Source organism: Urocampus carinirostris, chromosome 19, assembly GCF_059441175.1.
Source record: "Urocampus carinirostris isolate Australia breed hairy pipefish chromosome 19, RoL_Ucar_1.0, whole genome shotgun sequence".
Lineage (NCBI taxonomy): Eukaryota > Metazoa > Chordata > Actinopteri > Syngnathiformes > Syngnathidae > Urocampus > Urocampus carinirostris.
In genome coordinates, this window is record NC_142367.1 from 5,219,818 (window position 1) to 5,236,262 (window position 16,445).

The 16,445-nt window shown below is 39.6% G+C and overlaps 1 protein-coding gene across 2 annotated transcripts in view; it reads right to left on the reverse strand.

Moving 5' to 3' along the window:
• Window positions 1-3,248: 3,248 nt before the first annotated feature.
• Window positions 3,249-16,445, reverse strand: part of LOC148346964 (protein HID1-like) — a 30,111-nt gene continuing 16,914 nt past the window's right edge. The window contains exons 8-19 of one of the 2 annotated variants that reach the window (XM_088323396.1): window positions 16,196-16,252; window positions 15,971-16,111; window positions 14,685-14,775; window positions 14,464-14,615; window positions 10,883-10,961; window positions 10,635-10,799; window positions 10,322-10,558; window positions 6,221-6,342; window positions 6,055-6,126; window positions 3,888-3,979; window positions 3,442-3,600; window positions 3,249-3,364 (exon numbers count right to left, since the gene is read on the reverse strand). In XM_088323396.1, the coding sequence (XP_088179522.1) occupies window positions 3,301-3,364; window positions 3,442-3,600; window positions 3,888-3,979; window positions 6,055-6,126; window positions 6,221-6,342; window positions 10,322-10,558; window positions 10,635-10,799; window positions 10,883-10,961; window positions 14,464-14,615; window positions 14,685-14,775; window positions 15,971-16,111; window positions 16,196-16,252 (1,431 nt within the window). In that variant the 3' untranslated portion in view covers window positions 3,249-3,300. Of the gene's footprint in view, window positions 3,365-3,441; window positions 3,601-3,887; window positions 3,980-6,054; window positions 6,127-6,220; window positions 6,343-10,321; window positions 10,559-10,634; window positions 10,800-10,882; window positions 10,962-14,463; window positions 14,619-14,684; window positions 14,776-15,970; window positions 16,112-16,195; window positions 16,253-16,445 lie in introns of both variants that reach the window. The other variant, XM_088323395.1, reaches the window with a different exon arrangement.

Here is a 16,445-nt window from a genome sequence, read left to right on the forward strand (position 1 = left end):
CTCCCCGTGCTTGCGTGGGTTTCTTCCAGGCACTCCAGTTTCCTCCCACATTCCCAAATAACATGCATATCAGGTTGATTGGCAGGTCCACATTGTCCCTAGGTATGAATGAGCGAGTGAGTTATCTGTCTCTGTGTGCCCTGCGACTGGCTGGCAACCAGTTCAGGGTGTCCCCTGCCAACTGCCCGAAGGTAGCTGGGATGGGCTCCAGCACCCCCGAGACCCTAAGCTTTGCAGACGATGGATGGATGGATGGACGTTTGAGTTAAATGAATAATGTAACATTGAAAAACAAAAAGTGGAAACCAAGATCAGGTAGTTGTAGTCCGACAAAATTTTAACCACGTGGTGCAGTGTTGACTCCCTTAATCCCACAGGTTGCAGGGGCCCCATTTCCTGTGGTGTGTCTTGGGCAAATACAGCCTGGTGGCGCCCACCCCCTCTCATTGAGCAGAAATAAAACGTTCTCTTGACATAAAAGACAGAAAGAATATGTTGTTTTCTTCCACATTAAGAGCTCATTAAGAACCACATATTGTTTTAAAGTTTACATTTCAAACACATCAAGTTTTCACTTTCTTAAATTTCCAACAAACTCTGGGATGTTTTGTCATCTCCGTCTCTCTAATGTCAGGGGTGCACAATTTGTATCAGCACATTGTGTATGTTAAAATTGTGAGATACGTTTGAATGAGTGCATAAAGTGAAAGAGTTGATGCTTAAAAAGACGCTGTAAAAAACTGCACACACACCCAGGCATTAAAAAGCATTGTTTAATTTGATGTTCTTTAATTTACAGTATATGTTCATACTTGCTGGTTGAGGTTGTCTCGTTGGTTGCACTTTCATTAGACAGCTTGTTTCTATTAGTTTTGGTCACATAGTAATGTTTTGTACTCATGCATTTGGGACCTAAGAGTGAGTGCACCAGCAGAGAGTGATTGTCATTATTTTTTTTAATTTGTTGTCCTCCACATGAAGAATTTGTGATGCAAACATCGGGTATGTAAACAAAACAAATGCGAACGAGGAAAATAATAAAGAGTTAAAACCAACGCAAACAGGATTTTATCATTGTCCCCGAAATTGTGCAACATACTGTATGTATACTTTTTAGTAAAATTTAAAATCCTGCAAAGTAATATTTTTTCTTAAATATACCTGTATTCTATGTCTTTCTTTCTCTAACCCAATTACAATTTTTTTGTCTCCTAATTAACACGGATACATGTGTTCTGTTTCTCCCCAAGCCTGATTATACACTGATCAGAACAGGAACGATATGCAGAAGGTCATTCTCCACTTTGGCATGTCTGGATTTGTCCAGGCCTTCATGTTGGATCACACTGCTCCTCTGCCTTACGTCAACTTTAGTCCATTGCTGGAATTGTGTGGACCCAAATGCTTGTTGTTAGCATTGGTTCCGATGTCCAACTCCAGTGTGCCCACTGCTTGGGGCACGGTTGTATTATTTGTCTTGTGACTCCTACAGTTGACTTTTTCAGCGCTGGATTCAATTACATCCGCTCGGCCCTACAATTAACAACTGTGCATTACTTGCCCACAGAAGACAAGGGTAACTGTAGCTGACCAGACATGATGTATAAGCTTATTGATGTCAAGCTTGGTGAAATTGGAAGCCAGCTTCATGGATGCTTTTCACTCCTTTCACTGATTTCACAAGAACTTCACAGATTGTCAGTAGTTTAAAGAGCCTTAGCAGTCGACGGTGCTGGAATAGACAGGACTTGAGATTTCCCTGCAGCCCTGACTTGACGATTTTCTTTAACCATCCAATATGCTGTTCCTTTGTTTTCTAAACATCTCCATCTGTGAGCGATGAATCATACCACCTCCTTGAACTTGGATTTATCTCTATTTTTGGAATGAACTCCGCCTGGACCTGGAACTAATATTTTCTAGTGATTTCTGATTACCATGCCTTATTGCTTTTTCACCTTCGACTTCATACATACCCAAAAATTGGCACATTGTCAACCTCAAATTTGCATCATATTTATCCATATTTCCAAACACAAAACCAATGTTGTGTTTTGACTAATGGTTTCCCATAAAATATATTTTTTACTTCTTTGTCTTCCTTTTTTACTTATCCATTTTTTCACCACCTTTACTTTTGACAGGACTCTTATTTACAAGTTATTCTAATCTACCTGCACATTTTGCGCATGGACTTGCAACTTGGCTGACCCAAGTGTCTATAGCATTTTTCGATGTAACATATCTTGAGTGAAATAATGTTTGATGTACTTTTATATGATTTCCTCAGATAATTAAAGCTGTATGGAATACGGAACTTTATCACTCCCTGCCGCCATCTCACAGCTCAAGGTCATGATTGCAGCCTTAGTCAGCTCATTCATAATGCACAATACAAGTACGTGCAATTCTTAGACTCACTTGAATCAAATCTTTTCATCATCTATTTTGGGGTTTAGGTTGGTTTTTGGACTGTACTTGAAGAAGGCCTCTTATAAATTTCTCTTATTAATGCTACGGTTGTCAGTTCAAGGATCCCTTAACCACCAGGGTAGTAGGGGCACCCTTCCTGTGGTGTGTCATAGGCAAGTACAACCTGGCGGTGCCTGTCCCTCTCCAGGCTGTTTTTTTGGGAAGGGGTTTGCTCCCTCACATGAAACAGATAGTGCTGGTTTCCATGTTTACCAGTAGCAGGAGAGGCCTCCTGATCTGACTTAAATACAGCACCTTTATCATCTGGTCACTGTTGTTTTTCAGTGTGAAGCCTAATCCTACCATTCAGAGATGAGCAGAGCTCCGCATTGACGGAACAATACTAATGCTAGGTGGTTGGATGAATCCCGAAACCCAAACAACTCTGGTTAAAGTAAGATAAAAGCAAATAAGCACCGTGGAATATAAAGCATCAGGGCTATTTGAACTAACGCATTTTTAACACAAGCTTAACCCTCCTGTTGTCCTTGGGTCAAAATGACCCGCTTCTGTGTTGTTGAAAACATAGAAAAAAAATCCCCTTAATTATATTTTGTTTAATTTTAAATTTTATGACTTTTCCTACATTGTTCCCAACAGTAGAAAATTGAAAAGTTGTTTTTATTCTATGTAAGTTATTAACAGTACAAAAATCGTATTTAAAATAAGGAAAACATGAGGGTTAACAGAGAAAATATTTAACCTTCAACTTTTTCAGGACACAACCCAACAACACCCCTCTGCCCCTTTAACATGAAGGCAACACCAAAAGAAGATGATTGTCATTACTTTTTTAATTTGTTCTGAAGAATTAGTGAAGCTGCAGGTTTAAATCCTCTGAATCTCAAAGAGTCGGATGTCTGTGTCATACCAGATGGCAGGATCTAGGTTGCTGCAGCGACCCAAAACATCAAACTCAGATCCACGTTGACTCCTTAGGGTGGGGCCCAAACATTCTCTAAAACTCACCGCAAGTAGACGACGCTCCACGTGTATATAAGGAACCATGAGGAGGTGACGGCATTCACATGGTACTTGCGGATCAGGATGGGGTGCGGCACGGGAAGCAGGCCCACTAAAGTGCCGTGCTGGAGAAACTTAAGGATTTCAGACTCATCCGTCAGACGCCTGAGAAAGAAAGGGACTGCAGATGTCTCAAATGGAAAATGAATCATGCACACTCAGAAAATGCTTACAACCCAATTCACAAACGTTAGCAATGCTCTGGGTATAAAAAAAAACACTTGACCTTTGATGCTATCTGTGCTGTTTTGATGTTGAGGCAAATACACAAATTTGGATTTTGGCGCCACCTTGTGGTAGACTTGTCAAAGTGCGTTGAGATACTTGAACATGACTTCCACATTAAAACTGATCAAAGTACAACATTGGAGAAAAACAGACGTGTTGCCTACTTATCAATGCAAATCTTCTCAACTTGAGGGACCAAAACTTGCAGGAGTCTCATTATAGTCTGCAGTGGAAGTTTGGACTTCCACGACTGCACCTGAAATCAGAAGCACAAGCTGTGTATTACTTGACCAGTAGATGTCCCTGTATAGTAATGCAACCAAAAACGAGGGGCACAAGACTGAAGGAAAACTCAAAGTGACCCAAACGCACCATTTTCAATTTTTTTTTGCCCAGCCTTTTTGGGGTTTTTGGGTACCAGTGGCAGCAAGATGGCAAACAGTTATGTAAGCTTCCTTTAGGTGACCGAATGTTGTGTAAAATTCTCGACCTAAGAGTATTTAATAAAATACTTGTTTATATGATAGTTCGTGTAGTTTTGCTTATCAATGATTGATTTTTATTTTTTTTCACTGATCATCATACTGGTTGGTTGCTTGGATCCCTTAGGAGCACCGTATCCTGTGGTGTATCTTGGGCAAGTATAGCCTGGTGCCACCCATTCCTCTCCAGGCCAACATGTTTCCACTATCATCATACGCAAGGTGATAATGCATTTAAAATCAACAAATTTAATAAACAATTGACAAAACAGAAGAAAAAAAGGGCTGACAGGAAAAAGCTGGTGTTTATCTTGGTCCTGTCTCCTTGACAATCAAACACTTTTCACATTAATCATGTCATGTATCAGATTTTTATAACAAGGCACTTTTTGTAACATAAATTAAATCTTATCTCACAAGAGAAACACAAAAAAACTAAATCAGCATAATCATGTAGATTTCAGTAAAGTGATTGATATCATTTTTTTAATCATCTTTTTTTTCTTTAATTTCATTGACTCTTTGAATCTGTTTGACTTGAGAATACCCCCTTTTTTGGATCAGATCTCAATTGTGTGTTGGATATTTTTGTACGAGAAGAGCCAAAAGTTAATCTTGACCCGATGAAACCAGTCTATCTAGTCTTTAAAGTTTTAATTAAAGAAGATGATGAGTGTTATTTTCCAATTTTGTTTTGTATTTCAATGCTTTTCGATTTTAATTGTAGCAAAATGCTATGCCTAGAACAGGAGTGGAAAACATAGCTCGCGAGCCTTAAATACAATTACATAATTACATGGTGAACAGACTATCGCATGCCGAAACCGAGACGATGCTGATCATGTCAGGGATCAGTCCAGAATATAAAGGACACAATTAAACTACGGTTTACAGTCAAGGTGCCACACCAACAGACCCCATTTTGGCTGTAAATCGCAAAATACTCCTTTATATAGAAGCTCATTAAAAATTCCATGTCCATTGTGGAGACACTTTATGAAAAAACGCCACATAAAAACTTCAAACACCCAAAAGCTCTAGCAAAGCACCTAAATCAGTTTGATTGGGTGAGCGGAGCTACACACAAAGCACTTCTTCCACTCGCTCAGTGCAGTCTCATAGAAGTTAAATACGTTGTTATCCTCGTGTGCAGTATTTTGAGACATTTTTACAAAACAACTCTGCTTATTTTAGACAAAAATGAGCCTAAACACGCTTAAGTAACTGTAGCAGGGAGACACATTTTAAGTTGTATTATATATTGACAGGGACACAGGCTCAGGCATTATTATTATTTTAAACGATGTCCTTGGGCAAGACACTGAATCCTTAATGCCCCCAATAAGCAGGTCGGCGCCTTGCATGGCTGCATGGCCGCTATGGTGTGTGAGTGTGTGTGTGAATGGGTAAATGTGAAGCACATTGTAAAGCGCTTTGGGAGGTCATTGACTTGAAAAGCCCTATATAAATGCAGACCATTTACCATTTACGATTGATCAAATCATCAAACGTCACACAGTGAAAAAAATTGTGCTGAAGAATTAGCTATTGTCTGGAGAGCGGGTTTTGCTGTTTCTATAAATTTTGACTAAAAATATAAGGTGTAGCCCTGTAAAAAGAAAACTAATTTTGCATTAATGGCTCTTTGGGTCGAAAAAGGTATAGTTGTGGCATGGATGTGTCCCCACCAATATCATGCAATCATTGATTTGTCCCAACCAACATGTGATCACTTCAAAAACTGTGCTATGTCCACACCAATGCCAAGACCAAACCTAAGCCTTCGTTCAAAATAAAGCAATGGAACATGTTTTGTGCCAATCTCACTAATTCAGCAGGAGACACCTACCCAGTCTGATGTAGCAATCCAGGAAGACGAAGCTGCCGATATAGCACTCGCTTGACTCCCCATATGTGTGTCCTGTAAAAAACAACAACAAAAACTCAATTTTATTTTGTAAAAACAAGGGTTTTTGAGCATCTACCAAAACATATCACTGGGCGGCATCACAGACCTTGTGATTCCTGTCTAAGTTGGACTCAGTGTCACTTCCTCCGCCCAAGCTGCTCCATTCAGCGTCCGATGTCACCACCTCATCTAGGCCATCTTGGGATTTGGTGGTGATGTTGGTAATGCCTGAAAGATAAGAAGTCAAACGTCAAAATATTTCAGGCAAGTCCATTGATTATTTACTTCATCCAGTTCTAAAGCCATGCACTAGGACTGAGCGACCCGCAGCTTCGAGGCCTGCATCGAGGAGCAGTAGGTGTGGAAAATAAAGCCCTGTCTTGAAGCGTGTGTCGGTCACGTGAACAGGAAAATTAGCCTGTTGAGCGGATTCGGACATCACTTGTTCTCGCTGACGTGTCAGACAAGAATATAAAGTGCTGAATCCGGTGAAAACATGTAGCAAGTTGAGATGTTCACAAGAAACAGAAACCGCGGTAGAGAAGACAGAGAATATTTTTTCCACAGATTTTGAAGATCATTTTTTTTTAGTTTGTTGTATCGAGTTGAGCTGGTCAAGTGGAGTAGCAGGAAGATGCAAGAGGGGAGGAGATGGCGAACTAAGAGTGAGGGTGATTTTAAAACTTTTAAAACTTCCACTTGCAAGGATATTTCTTTGCTTTAGTCGTCTCCTTATTCTTTTTAATCCTTCCGATCCGTATTGTTATGATACTAAGAACAAGCTTTTAAGCCTTCAGTACAGGGTTCTCAAACTTAAATGGGGTTGGGGGCTGCGAAAGCTAGGGTACGGTTGAGTTTGGGCAAAAAGGAGTTTTCCACAAAAACAGCACTGATTAAAAAAACTATATTTAAAAGGACAGTGTTTTATTTTTGTTAACTAGATGGCGCTGTAATGTGCAGTGTAACTAAAAACGAGTCCAAAGAGGACCAAAAACTAAGACTGAAAGTTAGCAAAAAGCACCCATGTTTTTCCAATTGTAACCCAGCCTTTCTCAAAAGGGACAAAGAAGGGAAAAAGATTAATTTTTGAAAAGGAATAAAAATAGGGAAGAAGAAATAAGAAAAAGAGGCAAAAAGGAAAACAGGAATCAAACGAAAAGTAGGCGAAAAGCAAAAAAAAATAAAAAAATAAAGAAAGGAAAGGAGGAGAAATAAGACAAAAAAAAAGAAGGAAATTCAGCCCTCCTTTTTTCTTTCTTCGGTTTATTTTCTTATTTGTCTTCTTTTCAAAAGTAATAAGGTGCATTTTTGGTCACTTTCGAGTCTCTGTATTTTGTCTCCTTCTGTTGTTCTTTTAGCAGTCATTTTTGGTGAAACGACGGAATACAGCGACATCCAGTGTGAAAATAATACACACTGTCCTTTTGACTTTCACATTAAGGCAGGGGGCTCAAACATCATCCTGGGGGCCGCAAGTTTGAAACCCCTACTTTAGTCACAGAAGCAAAGGATATAACATAATCGTTGCAATGTTGGGTTTTCAACAAAAATATGAAAGCCACAAGTGATGCTTTGTGTATTGTACGATGCGATACTCAAAATTCCAGAACAAAATACTTTTTCCCCACAGTGATTTAGGATCTAGTATCACAATTGTCACATGCTGCTGCCAGTCAATGCAGAAGTCGGGCTCATTTTTGAAGAGCGCGATGAAATTTTACACCACAAAACAACGATGACCGGATGATGAGTCTGATCTCTTGCTAAACCAGGACTATCTGTTTTATGTGTGGGAGCAAACCCCTATCCCAAAAAACCTTCTGAAGAGGGTTGGGCGCCACTAGGCTGTACTTTCCCAAGACAATCTACAGAAAGTGGTGCCCTTACGACCCCGGCGGTTAAGGGATTTATGAACCGTGAACTTAAGTAAGCTAGTTAGTTATTCAAAGTCAGGAGTGTGAGGTTGTATAGTGTTCCCCATAGAATTTTGTAAGAACCAGCTGGGTGGAAAATCTAGGGGGGCATGCCCACCGTCTTTTTTTGTTGTTTTAACCGAAATACAACCCTATAAAAACGTAATATTTTGCATTAAATTAATGAATAAAAAACATATAACAATGCTATTTTATACTAGCCTTTTTTCACAATTCAGGCAAATTTTAACTAACTACAACTTTTTTTATACCAAGCAACTTTAGAGTCTATCAACACAGAATCCCTGAAAAACAAACTCAACAACAGCAAAAAAATTGAAATATTAACTCTTCAACTTTTTACTTTTTACAAATCAACTTCTAACCAATGTTGACTGAAAAAACACAGAACCTCTGAAAAGCACGCTAAAATCTAAATGAAAATGTGTAAAACAAAAATATCATTAGTTTCTACTGAAGATTGGTATTTAGGAACCAAAAGTGTTTTGAGGGACTGATTTAGATTATTTTGTCAATTATAGACAATGTTTTGGAACCATTAATATAGTTAAAATGAGTCCAAATAAGGATACATTTCCTGCTTTTATTTTCTTTTGTTGTTTTACTAACCAATCAACCAATTAACCAAAAGTGAGTGAGAGGACGAAAAAAGGATGCTAGCGAGCACACGATAGCGTTTACGATCTTTTATACGAGATGTCTTAAGGTTAGTTTGATAAACTTCACATTTATATGTATTTAAGAATATTATATTTTTTTAATAGTACAGTACAAGTTTGAGAGTCAGGCCGGGACCAATTAAACCCGGATGGCCAACCAGGGACTTTTCAATGGACTTTCATATATAGTCAGCCATCTAGTTAGTTAATTTAACCCATCCTCGAGTGCCACATTTCCTGCATGTTTTGGAGTTTTCTCTTCTTCAAATTAGGTCGTACCAATTTTATCAGCTCGTGAGAAAGCTTGTAGGTGCTTGTTGATGAGTTTTCTCCACTGATTGTCTGTGCTTTTATATAGAAATCGGGTGGGAAGCTCGTTCATCAGGTAGGGGCTCAGAGTAAAGCCGCTGCTCCTTTGTATTGAGAAGAGCAATTTTAGGTGGCCAATTATTCTGGAATCCACCCTAATGAGATGGTTTAAGCTTGTCCTGCCAGCAGTAGACCGTGAGAGCAACACAGGAAACTTTGGAGAGACTATGTCTTTTGGCTGTCCCGGGAATATCTCAAGATCCTGCCGAAGGAGCTATATCAAAAGGCTTGGGACAAGCATGTCCAGGCTTCCCCCATTAAGCCATCCTGCGACCAAACCCAAGGTAAGACAATGTTAAAGGACACAAATAATAATTCGACGAGAAAAACAAATCCCTCTCAAAAAAGGTAATTATTGTCAGGTAGTTTTAGAAATACTGTGGTTAAAACGACTTTAAAATTTTGACAATATCCTTCTTCTAATTCAGAGGTTGAGAACCTTTTTGACCCAAAAGAGCCATGAGAGCAAAATCTTTAGAATTTTTAGTTTGGGAGAAATAGCAACACCGTATATTCAACGAGAAAATTCAACAAAACTGCCAAATCCCCTCGACAGACAAAAGCTAATTCTTCAGCGCATTTTATTTCACTGTGTGATGTTTGATGATTTGATAAAATCTATCAAATAATTATGATTCCAGAGCCTGTGTCCTGTATCCTGTATCAATGTAAATATATCACTATATATTTCAAAACGAGTTGTAACCAAAGATCTTTTGTAAAAATAACACAAAATACTGCAAACAATGATACTGACATATTTACATTCGGTACAGACAGCACTGGGCGATAGAAAGATCAGAGTGCTTGCGCTATGTGTGCATAGCTCGACCCATCCCTACCGCTCACTCAATCAATTTGCTCTGGGTACTTTGCTGACGTTTTCATGTGTTTACAGTTTTTTCTGTGTTTTTTTCATCATGACGTGTCCAAACAGTGAACAGATTGTTTAGTGAGCGTTTATATAAAGGATTCCTTCGCAACGTACAGCTAAAACGGGGTGTGACAGCCTAAATGTAAACTGTAGTTGAAATTGTCCCCTGTATGTATGGGACAAAATTGTGAATTCTTTGAATGTCATTTTGGCTTTGCATTAACTAAAATCGGGTACTAAACCACTACAAAATTTGGAATAATGCATGCCTCTATGTTACGCAAATATTTTCCAACAAACAGGACAAACTTATTGGCAATGCTAGTAGCCTTCCTGTGCAAAGCTAGAAAAAGACAGACGTTTTCCCATACAGTGTTGATGTGGATCTGGTGCAGGATTCGGATTGGGAGGTCGGGACGACTCATCGTGTTGAGATTCCGGGCGGGGCTCTGTGTCATTGTGTGAAGCGCCGTCACCCACTTTCTTCTTTTTCATCTTCTTCTTGTATAACATAGCTTTTTGGATGCACTCCTTATCAGCTTTGAGGTTGGCCAGTTGCTGGAAAAGGCTCCTCATTCGAATCAAGGAGTAGACCAGGTTGCTGTTCCCTGTAAGGAGGTCCAAAGCAAACGTGGTTGGGGTCAGGCAGTGTCTGGTGAACGTGTGAGGGTTTGCTGACCATACCATCAAACTGATACTGGATAATGTTGTTGAACACCTCCAACAAGAAGAAGACCAGCTGATGGTTTTGCGGGGCTGAGAACAGGAACCATGGCCAGGAAAAAAGCTCAAGGAGGTGCAGAAGCTTGTTGGCCGACACCATGGACAGACTTTTGAGATATGGGGAAACTACCACAGACAACAGTATTGAGCACTAAATGATTGAATGAACGACAGCAATGACTGATGAATCTCACAGGACTTTCACTCACTGTTGACGATAATGGTGAGCATGCAGTCGTAGAGCGGCTGCAGTCTCTGATGTCCTGATGTCATCAAACTGTGGAAAACCTGCAGACATTACGGAGCAGTAATAGGCAGTGTTATAGTGGAACGCGTTCACTTTTCTCAGTAAACGAGTACTGTAACGCGTTATCAAAGTTTGTATTTAAACTGTCTTTAATACATGTTGCATTAGTGAGTTAATCACCCAGTACTTCTGAAAAGCAGATTTTGAATGAGTGTCATTTGATAGCTGAGTACTCCCGCATCAATCAGTCACATAAAACCTTCAATGCACCAGCAAAATTGTTAAAAGGATGGGCATGTTTATATTTACGGTACCTACAGAGTACAACTTAATACATTTACACATGAGCCGTCTCAAGCACGGAGTATGAGGACGATAAATTTCTCTTCATTCAAATATTCTCTTTGCACCAGTGGTCAGAAAGATATGGCTCTTTTCATTAGTACATATGGCTCAGAAATAAAAATAAACCACCGATCATTTCTATGCAGCAGACCAAAGTCAGGGGAGAAAGACCAGATTCTAGTACATGCATTGCATAGCATCAATTCAGTAAATTATAAATAGAGCACTTTTCAACTACAGTTTACAGTCAGAGTGTCACACCAACTTACCCAGTTTTGGCAGTGGGCCTCTGAGAAACCTTTTAAATGGAAGATAATTGAACTATGTATGTTCACTGTTGAGATACTTTATGATGAAAACCCACAAACACAATGTAAACAGGAGGAAATGCCAGCAAACCACTCAAAACAATTTGATTAGGTGAGCTGTAGAGGTGGGCAGATCCCTGCGCACAGCGCATTGCCCTCCCTTCATTCTCTTGCACGGTGCAGACTGCGCCAAAGGTAAATATGATGATATCCTTCTCGTTTGCAGGATTTTGTGACACTTTTACAAAAAAAACTTTGCTTGCACTATCTTTTGAAACCATTATTTAGGACAAAAATGCCAGTTAAAATGGGGTTTGACACTACGAAGTAAATAAGGGGGGGGTGGATTTTGTAAGGTTTATTGTTCTATATTCTTTATCAATTATCCATTATCCGTTATCGGTCAAATCATAATACACTACAAAGTCAAGGGGCCGAGACACTTGCTCTCAGCCAAGAGGCAGAGTCAAGGTCCTAGCCACAGAGCCAAGCAGCGATCAGTGCAAATGCACCTCCATACCGACACAGTCTAGCACCATTGACAGTAGATAGTTCACAAATCCAGGACCACAGTTGACGTAAATAAGGGAGGGAGACATTTTAAGTGGTACTGTATATCATTGGGAGGTCTTTAGTGGTTTAAAAGCCTCATATAAATGCAGACCGTGTACTGTTTATAAATATGGGACACAGGCTCTGGCATTATTATAGTTTCATAGATTTGATGAAAATGTCGAGATATTCTACTTGCTTTGAAGCATCTACTTCACACACACTAAATTTGGAATGTCACAGAGAAAATTACCATAGCCCTTAATTTATTTCAGATAAAGATGTACTTATGAAAAGAGCCATATCTGTCTCGCAAGCCTAACATTCTCTGAATTACTTTTAAAATGAATTACCTGCCGTAAATTCCTGACTACAAGCCGCTACTATTTTACTTTGTTTTAAACAGTAGGGTTTTAAACATGGTGCAGCTTATTCCTTTTTTTCGTGGCAGCAGCGAGGTAAACAGCGAGCTTTTCTTTTCCACGCGGCATGCACTCTAAATATATAACAGCGTGGTGAGGTCAGGAAACATTTATGACACCCTTTTAAAAGACAAATTAGTTAATATCTTTGACAATACATGAATACAACAATAAAACGGGAGGTTTAAGAGTACTTCATGGAATTTTTACAATATACTCACAATATTTCAACTTTTTAATCACAATCCAAGTCCTCAATTTATACATCCAAATTGAACAGCAGTGGAAGTTATTTATCAAGCACTTTCTGTATCATCGGCGTCAATGTCAGGTTGCGGAAGTTTCCTTTAATCCTCGAGGAAAGATAACAAGCTTATATAATTTTGGTTCGCCATCATGGCAACCACCAATAACACAAAAAGATGCGTCCGTGTAGCAAACTGGCATTATTCTCCACATCATGGTTTTCTTAGTGTTGTAGTCTAGAAATTACCCCCGCGCTGGGGGCGAAGTGTAAATGCAAGAAAAGGATGAGATGGGGGCTGGGGCTGGTGGGGGGGCAGGTGGGGTTGACTGGCCCAGTGCCACGTCGCTGGGATGGGTGCTGGTCGTCCCAGTGGTGATGGCTCCAGGTCCTGGGGCCGGCTATCCGGTGGATGCTGTTGGCGGGGGTGGGATTACCGTCCCCGGGTGCTGAGTTGATGAAGATGAAGTCCGGTAAGACAATGCTTTATCTACTATTCAACTGTGTGGGTTCCTGTCTGCCTGAATCAGCTAAGAGTCAAAGATACGCAGGAATTGTCGTAGAACTATAAAGACATATACTTAAGAGCACAATTACACAACCAACTCACACCTACAAAAACACACCCACAAATCTTTCGAGAGCCACACCATATACTTTAAGACAAAATTCAACAAAATCACCAAACCCGCTCCAGACAAAGGCTAAATCTTCAGCACATTTTATTTCACTGTGTGATGTTTGATGACATAATAAAACCGAATAAATAATACCAGAGTTTGTGTTCCATATAAATATAAATATCGCACTTAAATTGCGGCTCCTCCCGCATTTACTTAAAAGTGTTGAGGCTCATTTTGTCATTTCTCTCCTAAATTATGGTTTTCAAGTGCAAGAAAAGTTTTTTTGTAAAACTGTCACAAAATACAGCAGTCGAGGATATTAACTTAATTATCTACAATACCGATGGCACCCACGTATATAGCTACGCTCACCCAATCAAATTGCTTTAGGTCAGGCGTTGTGAACCTATGGCTCACACTGCTCTAGGTGCTTTGCTAGAGCTTCTGGATAAAAGGTTTGTTTTGGATCAAAGTTTGTCGTGTGGCTTTTCATTGTAAAGTGTCTAAAGAATGAACATAGAATGCTTAGTGAGCTTCCATATAAAATATTATTTGGCAATTTACAGCCAAAACAGGGTCTGTTAGTGTGACACCATTACTGCAAACTGTACTTCAAATTGTGTCCTGTATGTTTTGACCAGACCTTTCTCAGGACAGCATTGTCTCTGCTTCGCATGTGAGACAATCAGTTTCTGGTGAAACCATACCGTGAATAATCATTCAAGTTCTATTTTATTTCAAAACCTACATGTTCTCATAAAAAGAACCATAGGTTCCCGACCCCTGCTATAATGAATGATCTCGGATCAGATGCACTGAGCTCCAGGGAAAACAATGGAGATGATTTAGTTCATTTTTATGGCTGTTTAAGCTTTAAATCCCTTGCGGTTCGTACAAAGTCGAAATTGAGATTCATGTGGCTTTTAATCAGGTGTGCTCCATAGTCCAAAATTTACTGTAGTAACTGAAACTAATACTGTTTTTATGCAACGCCCCCGACACTTGTTTTAGCCCCACATCCTCAGAACAGATTTAATGCGACACATTACCACAACTAGCAGGTCGGCGTGCGTCCCACTGAAAACCGGGATATCCATGGGGATGCGCAGCGTGAAAGGTTTGTTGAGGCGAACTCCGAAGTTCCTTTCGCCGCTCAGCAGCAGCAGGATGAAAATACCCATGTGGACCAGGCCGGCAGCAGCTGCTGAAAATACGTGAGATGTAAACACGGCTTGGGTTTCCGGGCCTTGGGGTTGTTTCGGTTACTTACAGGGATCGGCACGAGCTTCGTTGAGGTAAAACAGGATGGGGACCAGCACATCCAGAACATCGCTGCTCTTCAGAACGAAGAAGAGGAATTTCTGGATGTGAGGTGTAAGTGTAAGCATTCGTGGATTTGTGTCAGTTTCTTATTTGCATTACAATTCTCCATGGGATTAGCATTCTCGCTGCAATTCCCCATTCAATTAGGAATAACTATTGCTACCATAAGCAAATATGCTTGTATGACAAATACAGTAATGTCTTGAGATACAAGTACAATAACTGGACTTTTAGCATTTGCCTTAGCATTCACATTTCAAATATGGTTTGTACAGTATGATCTTAAAGCCCCGGTGTGTAATATTTGACCACTAGAATGCACTGTATTGACTAATGTGAACAAAAACTAGAGCTAAAACTAATAAAATAAAAAAAACAAAAAATATAAAATAATATATATATATATATATATATATATATATATATATATATATATATATATATATATACACACAAAAATAGAAAGATTACAAAAATAAATGAGCAAAATGATCATATTTATGTTAAATGAGCCGATTCTACTTATTTTAAAAGGAAGAGGGGGAGAAAGAGATAGAGCAGGAAAGATGAGGATATGTTAAGGAAAAGAGGAGAAAGAGAGAAGGAGGAGAAAGAGAGACAAAATGGAAAACAGTACAATTATAAACTTAAACAGTATTTCAAATTAGTCAATGTTTTTTGGGCGCGCCTTAATCAAAACGGACATGCCGACTGAGGCGGAGAGTAAGAGCGCGAGTGGGTGCGACTGATTGACTGACCGACCTAGAAAACAAGGGGTTTGGCATGACGAAGGGAGCGAGACACAATCTGTTCTTACTGAGATGCAGAGATTGATAGGAAAGCACAGCAGGTGTCAAGTCACAATACAGTATGAAAGATGATATGATATAATCTAGGCTTAGCCAATCGGCATCCCAGATCTCAAGAGGTTCTAGCCAATTGGCTTGAATCTTGGCCGTCCAAGAAGTTTCATCGGATTATCTTTTTCTTTTTTTTCTCAAAATAACGGCCACCCGGCTTGAATCTTGGCTGCCTCAAACGTTCCTAGGTGGTGCGGGAGGCATCCGTCTGATTATCTTTAATTCAGTCTTTTAGGATGGAGTGAACCAGCTATAACTGAACCGTGAAGTAGCTAGGGTTTTTCCTAGTGGACTTTTTACTCTGTTCAAACTAAATTAAATTGTCATTAGGGTTAATATTGAAAATAACATTTGATGAAGGGTTCAGTGTCACCTTGTTGAAATCGCAGAGTTTCCATAAGAAAACAAGGAGCTCCTGATGGAATGGTATCTTCCTGGTCGAGTTGGGCAGGTAGGTTTGCACCAGAGGGTTATTGAGGAGGCGGCTCACACCTTTTAGGATAAAGCTCAAGTCCTAGTAAGATAAAAAAGAAGATTACATTTCAAAATAAATTAAAAACAATGCATGGCCAGGTCAAAGAGAATCGAGGTTTCTCACTTCTTCTCGGTGAATCCTGGACAGAAAGTTGACGAATTGGTTCTCAGGAATCCCTGACTGCGAAAGAAAGATTGTGTTAGATACTTCCTTTGGTGTCCCTGTTAATATTGTTATTTTGCAGTGTTAGAAATTGTTCACTAATTGAATTATGATTGATTTTCTATAGAATGATGTTTCTAATTGAATGATTAACATCGCAAATATCAAAGTCAAGGCCCGCACACCGAATGTGACCCGCGAGAATGTTTTC